General features: G+C 72.1%; 1 protein-coding gene across 1 annotated transcript in view; it reads right to left on the reverse strand.

The window, feature by feature from the left end:
- LOC141736747 (sodium/potassium-transporting ATPase subunit alpha-2-like) overlaps positions 1-7,385 on the reverse strand; it is a 31,565-nt gene extending 24,180 nt beyond the window's left edge. The window contains 5 exon segments of the mRNA XM_074571312.1: positions 991-1,194; positions 3,855-3,914; positions 4,013-4,117; positions 4,236-4,325; positions 7,333-7,385. Of these exon segments, the coding sequence (XP_074427413.1) occupies positions 991-1,194; positions 3,855-3,914; positions 4,013-4,117; positions 4,236-4,289 (423 nt within the window). The 5' untranslated portion in view covers positions 4,290-4,325; positions 7,333-7,385.
- Between the last annotated feature and the right edge of the window lie 795 nt (positions 7,386-8,180).

Genomic DNA, 8,180 nt, shown 5'->3' on the forward strand with positions numbered 1-8,180 from the left:
GTGTCCCTGCAACTTCCATGTCCCCCCCCAATGCCTGTGCCCCCCCCAATGCCTGTGTCCCCACGATGCCCCTGTCCCCCCCACGATGCCTGTGTCCCCACAATGCCCATGTCCCCGCAATGCCTGTGCCCCCCCATGATGCCCGTGTGTCCCCCTGCGATGCCCATGTCCCCACGATGCCCGTGTCCCCATGATGCCTGTGCCCCCCCCAATGCCCGTGTCCCCCCCATGACGCCTGTGTCCCTGCAACGTCCATGTCCCCCCCCAATGCCTGTGTGCCCCCCATGCCCGTGTCCCCATGATGCCCGTGTGTCCCCCGCAATGCCCATGTCCCCCCCAACAATGCCCCTGTCCCCACAATGCCCGTGCCCCCCACGATGCCCATGTCCCCGTGATGCCCGTGTCCCCCCCCGTCCCTCTGCACCCTGCGATGCCCGTGTCCCCGTGATGCCTGTGCCCCCCCCATGCCTCTGTCCCCACAATGCCCATGTCCCCCCCCCATGATGCCCGTGTCCCCACGATGCCCCTGTCCCCCCCGCGATGCCCGTGTCCCTGCAATGCCTGTGTCCCCCCCGCGATGCCTGTGTCCCTGCAATGCCCATGTCCCCCCCCACAATGCCTGTGCCCCCCCCAATGCCCGTGTCCCCACGATGCCCGTGTGTCCCCCGCGATGCCTGCGTCCCACCCAATGCCCCTGTCCCCACAATGCCCGTGCCCCCCCGTGATGCCTGTGCCCCCTGCAATGCCCATGTCCCCATGATGTCCATGTCCCCATGATGCCCATGTGTCCCCCCCACCCCTCCGCACCCCGGGATGCCCCTGTCCCCACAATTCCCGTGCCCCCCCCCGTGATGCCCATGTCCCCAGGATGCCCGTGTCCCCCCACCACCCTCCACACCCCCCGATGCCCGTGTCCCTGCGATGCCTGTGCCCGTGTCCCGTCCCGTCCCCCCCCCCACTGCCAAAGCCCCCAGTGCCGCGTGCCCTCACGTTGTCGTTGGAGGGCTCGTCCTCCATGGCGGCCTGGATGCCGTAGGCCAGGAAGCAGAGGATGGCGCCGATCCAGAGGAGGATGGAGAAGCCCCCGAAGAGCTGGCGGCAGAACTTGACCCACTCGGGGGTAGTGGGGGGGGGCGTCAGGGCGTTGGGCCCATCCTGCACCAGGATCTCGGCCGCCCGCGCGTTGGTCAGGCCCTGGGTGGGGGGGGGGCCACACACACACACATGCTGCCACCCGGCACCCCGGGGTTGGGGGGGGGACACCCCGGGGGCGGGGGGGGGACAGGCTGTGGGTCCAGGAGGGCAGGGGGATATGGCCAGGGTGGCCTGGGGACATGGGGGGAGGGCATGATGGGGGAGGGGGGGGGCATGGCCAGGGGGACACACGGGGACAGGGGGCACAGCCAGGGGACGCGGGTGGGTGTCACCCAAGGGGACAGGAGGGATGCAGGACACTGGGAGGGGACAGGGGACACGGGTGGGTGTCACCCAAGGGGACAGGAGGGGACAGGGGAACAGCCAGGGGACAGGAGGGATGCAGGACACTGAGGGGACAGGGGACATGGGTGGGTGTCACCCCCGGGGACAGGAGGGATGCAGGACACTGAGGGGACAGGGGACACAGGTGGATGTCACCCAAGGGGACAGGAGGGGACAGGGGCACAGCCACGGGACACGGGTGGGTGTCACCCAAGGGGACAGGAGGGATGCAGGATGCTGGGAGGGGACACGGGTGGGTGTCACCCATGGGGACAGGAGGGGACAGGGGCACAGCCAGGGGACACAGGTGGGTGTCACCCAAGGGGACAGGAGTGATGCAGGACGTTGGGATGGGACAGGGGACATGGGTGGATGTCACCCATGGGGACAGGAGGGGACAGGGGACACAGCCAGGGGACACGGGTGGGTGTCACCCCCAGGGACAGGAGGGATGTGGGACACTGGGAGGGGACAGGGGACATGGGTGGATGTCACCCATGGGGACAGGAGGGGACAGGGGGCACAGCCAGGGACACGGGTGCGTGTCACCCCTGGGAACAGGAGGGATGCAGGACACTGGGAGGGGACAGGGGACACGGGTGGGTGTCACCCCCGGGAACAGGAGGGATGCAGGACACTGGGAGGTGACAGGGGACACGGGTGGGTGTCACCCCCGGGGACAGGAGGGATGCAGGACGCTGGGAGGGGACAGGGGACATGGGTGGATGTCACCCATGGGGACAGGAGGGGACAGGGGAACAGCCAGGGGACAGGAGGGATGCAGGACACTGGGGGGACAGGGGACATGGGTGGGTGTCACCCCCGGGGACAGCAGGGATGCAGGACACCGAGGGGACAGGGGACACGGGTGGATGTCACCCAAGGGGACAGGAGGGGACAGGGGCACAGCCACGGGACACAGGTGGGTGTCACCCAAGGGGACAGGAGGGATGCAGGATGCTGGGAGGGGACACGGGTGGGTGTCACCCATGGGGACAGGAGGGATGCAGGACGCTGGGAGGGGACACGGGTGGGTGTCACCCATGGGGACAGGAGGGGACAGGGGCACAGCCACGGGACACAGGTGGGTGTCACCCAAGGGGACAGGAGTGATGCAGGACGTTGGGATGGGACAGGGGACATGGGTGGGTGTCACCCATGGGGACAGGAGGGGACAGGGGACACAGCCAGGGGACACGGGTGGGTGTCACCCCCAGGGACAGGAGGGATGTGGGACACTGGGAGGGGACACAGGTGGGTGTCACCCCCAGGGACAGGAGGGATGCAGGACGCTGGGAGGGGACAGGGGACATGGGTGGATGTCACCCATGGGGACAGGAGGGGACAGGGGGCACAGCCAGGGACACGGGTGGGTGTCACCCCCGGGAACAGGAGGGATGCAGGACACTGAGGGGACAGGGGACACGGGTGGGTGTCACCCCTGGGGACAGGAGGGATGCAGGACACTGGGAGGGGACAGGGGACACGGGTGGGTGTCACCCCCGGGGACAGGAGGGATGCAGGACACTGGAAGGGGACAGGAGACACGGGTGGGTGTCACCCCTGGGGACAGGAGGGATGCAGGACACTGGGAGGGGACAGGGGACACGGGTGGGTGTCACCCCCGGGGACAGAAGGGATGCAGGACACTGGAAGGGGACAGGGGACACGGGTGGGTGTCACCCCCGGGGACAGAAGGGATGCAGGACACTGGGAAGGGACAGGGGACACGGGTGGGTGTCACCCCTGGGGACAGGAGGGATGCAGGACACTGGGAGGGGACAGGGGACACGGGTGGGTGTCACCCCCGGGGACAGGAGGGATGCAGGACACTGGAAGGGGACAGGGGACACGGGTGGGTGTCACCCCCGGGGACAGGAGGGATGCAGGACGCTGGGAGGGGACAGGGGACACGGGTGGGTGTCACCCCCGGGGACAGGAGGGATGCAGGACACTGAGGGGACAGGAGACACGGGTGGGTGTCACCCCTGGGGACAGGAGGGATGCAGGACACTGGAAGGGGACAGGGGACATGGGTGGGTGTCACCCCCAGGAACAGGAGGGATGCAGGACACTGGGAGGGGACAGGGGACATGGGTGGATGTCACCCCCGGGGACAGGAGGGATGCAGGACACTGGGAGGGGACAGGGGACACGGGTGGGTGTCACCCCCGGGGACAGGAGGGATGCAGGACGCTGGGAGGGGACAGGGGACACGGGTGGGTGTCACCCCCGGGGACAGGAGGGATGCAGGACAACTTGATGCAAGGTCAACTTGGTGAGGAGGGGACAGGGGACGCGGGTGGGTGTCACCCCCGGGGACAGGAGGGACGCTGGCGCTGGCGTCCCGAGGGTGGCCCGTGGGGACATCTCACCCGGGACAGATCCACCTGGTACTTCCTGCCCAGCTCATCCAGGGACAGCTTGTGGTCGTCCTGCCGGGCACACGTCACCCGCGTCACCCCGCCTGGGGTGACACTGTGTCCCCGGGGCCACCCCCCCCCCCCCCGCCCCCCCCGGGTCCCCTCCTCACCAAGTTGACCTCCTTCTTCAGCTCGTCCAGCTCCTTCTCCTTCTGCTTCCTCTTGCCCCCGCCGTTCTCCGAGGTGGTGGCGGCGGGGGAGTATTCCCGGCCGGCCTGCGGGACCGGGACCCCCGTGGGCACGCTGACCCCCCCCCCCCTGCCCCCGGGTCCGGCTGGTGTGTCCCCCCCGTCTGTTTCCCCCCCCCCCCCCCCCCAGCACGGCTGGCATTACCATGGGCATGGATGTCACCGCCAGCGTGGGGGTCACCGTGGCCACAGGCATCATCGAGGGCACGGGGCGTCACCATGGGCACGGGGGGGGCTGCAGGCACCGGTGGCAGCGTGGGCACGGGGGGCACCGCGGGTTGTGGGGGGGGGTGGTGGTGGTGGTGGCAGTGAGAGTCAGGGGTCACTGTGGCCATGGCGGGGGGGGGAGATTCATTGGGGTCCATGGGGATGGCACCGTGGCCATGGTGGTGGCAGTGAGAGTTGGGGGGGGGGGGGGGCACTGTGGTGATGGGGGGGGCACAGTGGCCATGGGGGGGGCCCCAGGGGCCATGGAGGTGGCACTGTGGCCATGGGGGGGTCCCCAGGGGTCATGAGGGGGGGGGGGTCACTGGGGTCCTGGGGGTGGCACTGCGGCCACGGGGGGGTGTCACTGGGATCATGGGGGTGGCACTGTGGCCATGGGGGTGTCCCCAGGGTCTTGGGGGGGGTGGCAGTGGGATCATGGGGGTGGCACTGTGGCCATGGGGGGGTCCCCAGGGGTCATGAGGGGGGGGGTCACTGGGGTCCTGGGGGTGGCACTGCGGCCACGGGGGGGGTGTCACTGGGATCATGGGGGTGGCACTGTGGCCATGGGGGTGTCCCCAGGGTCTTGGGGGGGGTGGCAGTGGGATCATGGGGGTGGCACTGTGGCCATGGTGGTGGCAGTGAGAGTTGGGGGGGGGGGCACAGTGGCCATGGGGGGGGCCCCAGGGGCCATGGAGGTGGCACTGTGGCCATGGGGGGGTCCCCAGGGGTCATGAGGGGGGGGGTCACTGGGGTCCTGGGGGTGGCACTGCGGCCACGGGGGGGTGTCACTGGGATCATGGGGGTGGCACTGTGGCCATGGGGGTGTCCCCAGGGTCTTGGGGGGGGTGGCAGTGGGATCATGGGGGTGGCACTGTGGCCATGGTGGTGGCAGTGAGAATTGGGGGGGGGGGGGTGTCACTGTGGCCATGGGGGGGGTCCCCAGGGCCTTGGGGGGGGGTGGGCCACTGGCGTCATGGGGGTGTTCACTGTGCTCGTGGGGGTGTCCCTGTGGCCAGAGGAGGGTCCCCAAGGCCAGGGAGGGTGGCACTGTGGCCACGGGGGGTGTCCTCAGGGCCGGGGGGGGGGAGGGTGGGGTGGGGGGTGTCACTGTAGCCACAGGGCGGTCCCCAGGACCATGGGGGTGTCACTGTGGCCATGGGGCCGGGGTGGGGGGGGGCACTGTCCCTGGGGCAGTAGGGTTGTCACTGTGGCCATGGGGGGGTCATTGTGGCCATGGGAGGGGGGGGGGGGGGTGTGTCACTGTCCTTGGGACGGTAGGGTTGTCACTGTGATCATGGGGGTGTCACCGCAGCCGTTGGGGGGGGGGGGGTGTCGGGTGGTCACTGTGGCCATGGGGGGGGGGGGTGGGGTGTCACTGTGGCAACACGCCGGGGGGGGGGGTCCCCACAAACTGGGACTACGCAGCCAACACCACGGGTGTCCCGGCGAGGCCGGGGGGGGGGACACACACTGCCATCAGGGGACAGGCAGCCCTGCCCGCGCTCCTTGTACGGGGGGGGGGAGGTGACGCAGCCCCCCCCAGCCCCCCTCCCCCCCCCCCCCCACTGCCAACGGCAGGGGGTCCCCGGGGCTGGCAGTGCCCGCTGGCACGTCTGTGTGTGTCCCCCCCCCACCCCGAGCTGGAGTTTGGCAGGAACAGGCAGGGGCTGGGGGGGGGGGGAAGGGGGGGGGGGGGGGGGGCAGCGGGTGCCCCCGTGAGGGCGGGGGTGGGGGGGGGGCCGATGCGGTCATGGAAAACGTCGCCGGTGCCAAGAACAACGGCCGGGAGCGGAGGGGTCGTGTTACCGCGGGGTGGGGGGCGCGGGGTGGTGGTGGGGGGGGCACCCCACACCCCCTCCCACGGGGCACCCTCATGCGTGGGGGGGGTGTGTGTGTGTGTATTTCTGCTGCCTGCCCCCCACCCCCCCCCCCCATTCCCGGACACTGGGGACCCCCCCCCAGGAGAGGACACTTTGGCTTTGCACGGCTTGGGGGGGGGGGGCCACTTGAAGGGGCGCACCCCGGGATTTGCCCCCCCCCCCCGACGGCAGGAGGGTGGCACTGAGTGGGGTAGTGGGTGTCGCGTGTCACCACCACCCCCCCCCCCGCCTCCCCCCGGCATTTCCTTGGGACAGGCTACCAAGACGCTGGGGGGGGGGGACGGCCGTGTTGGGGGGAGGGGGGACACAACCCTGACCCACATCCTCCGGGGTGGGGGTGCCCAGGGGTCCCGGAGTTTGGGGGGGGGGGGGGGGGGGGTGGGGGGGTGTGTGTGTGTGTGTGTTCCGGCGGTGCCAGGCGGGGGGGGAGGGGGGGCCCGGCGGGACAGGGGGTGCCCGGGCGAGGAGCCAGCCCCGGCTCATGGCCCCCCCGCCGCCGTTGCCACGGCACCGGGGACCCTGGCGCTGAGCAGCCACGGGCACGGGGCCACGGGGTGGGGGGGGGGGGACACGGGTACGGCGGGGCGGGGGGGGCAGGCGGGGGCCGGCTCCGTGCCTCAGTTTCCCCTCCACGGGGGACCCTTCCTTCCCGCATTCCTTCCCTTGAAGCCGGGGGGGGGGGGACACCCAGCCCCCCCCCCCCCCCCCGTGTCGGGGGTCTCTCGGGAATGGGTGGCAGTGGGACCCCGGGGGGGGGGGGGGGAACGGCACGGAGCGGGGGGTGGCGGTAGGAGCCTGGGGACGTTGCGGGGGGGGTCGCGGGCTGCGGGACGCCCCTGGGAGTTTTGGAGGGGGGAGGAAGGGGGGCAGCGCCCACAGGTGGGTTATGGGGGTGCCCTGGGCGGTGGGGGGGGGGACACACGCGTGGGGGTGGGTGCCCTGTGTGTGTTGGGGGGGGGGGGGGGGTCCCGCCTGGCAGCGGGTGGGGGTGCCCCGGGGTGGTGGTGGGGGGGGGGGTTGTCCCGGGTGGCAACAAGCGGGTGGGCGCTCCTTGAGGGGGGGGGGGGGGAGGATGGGGGGTGGCGGGGTGGGGTGCCCCGCGTTGGGGGGGCGGGGGGGGGGCGGCGGGCGCCCCGGGCCCCCCCCCCTACTCACCCCTCTGCCCATGGCGCTGCCGTCGCTGCTCTCGGCCCGGGGCAATCAGGGGGGGCAGCGGCGGCGGCGGCCGGGAAAAACCCTCCGGGGCCCCGCCCGGTCCGGCCCCCCACCCCCCCCCCCACCCCCCCCCCCCCCACCACCGCCCGGCCCCGGCCCCCACCCACCCGGGCCGCCCTCTGCCCCCCCACCCCCCTGCCCCGCTCCATCCCCTCGGGCCGGACCCCCCCTCTCCGCTCCCCTTCGTTATGGGGGGGGGGCGGGTTGTGGGGTGTTATTCTGCCCCCCCCCCCCCCTCCCCCGGCCCATGCTGGGGGTCTCCGGGCCCCCCCCCGCCTCCGGTCGTCCGTCCCTCCCCGTTCCCCCCCCCCCCCCACCGTGGGACCCAGCGTCCGGGCGGTGGGGGGTCCCGGCGGAGCGCTGGGAACGCAGGTGGCCGGGGTGGGGGGGGGGCCCCTCCTGACCCACCCAGCCCCCCCCCCCCCGCCACCAGCTGACCCCAAGGCTGGAGGGGGGGTGGTGTCAAGGGACCCAGGCATCCGGACCCCCCACATTGACCCACAGATGGGGGCGGGGGGGGGGGGGGGTGTGCAGAAGCCACCCGGATGCCTGGCTCCCCGCCCCCCCCAGAACAGGGGGTGACCCCAAAGGGGCAGTTTTTGGGGTGGGGGGGGGGGTAGGGGGGGGGGTGGTGCGACCCCAGCGTGTCCCCAGTTTTCCCAGTCCGCTCCTGCCCCAGCTGGCCCTTCCCCAGCTGGGGACGCTGGTGGCACCGGGAATGTGGGGCGGCTAAAATTAGCCGGGGAAAGGCCGGGGGGGGGGGGGAAGGGGGGGGGGGGGCGGCGGCT

This window comes from Larus michahellis, unplaced genomic scaffold, assembly GCF_964199755.1.
Source record: "Larus michahellis unplaced genomic scaffold, bLarMic1.1 SCAFFOLD_476, whole genome shotgun sequence".
In the NCBI taxonomy this organism is placed as follows: domain Eukaryota; kingdom Metazoa; phylum Chordata; class Aves; order Charadriiformes; family Laridae; genus Larus; species Larus michahellis.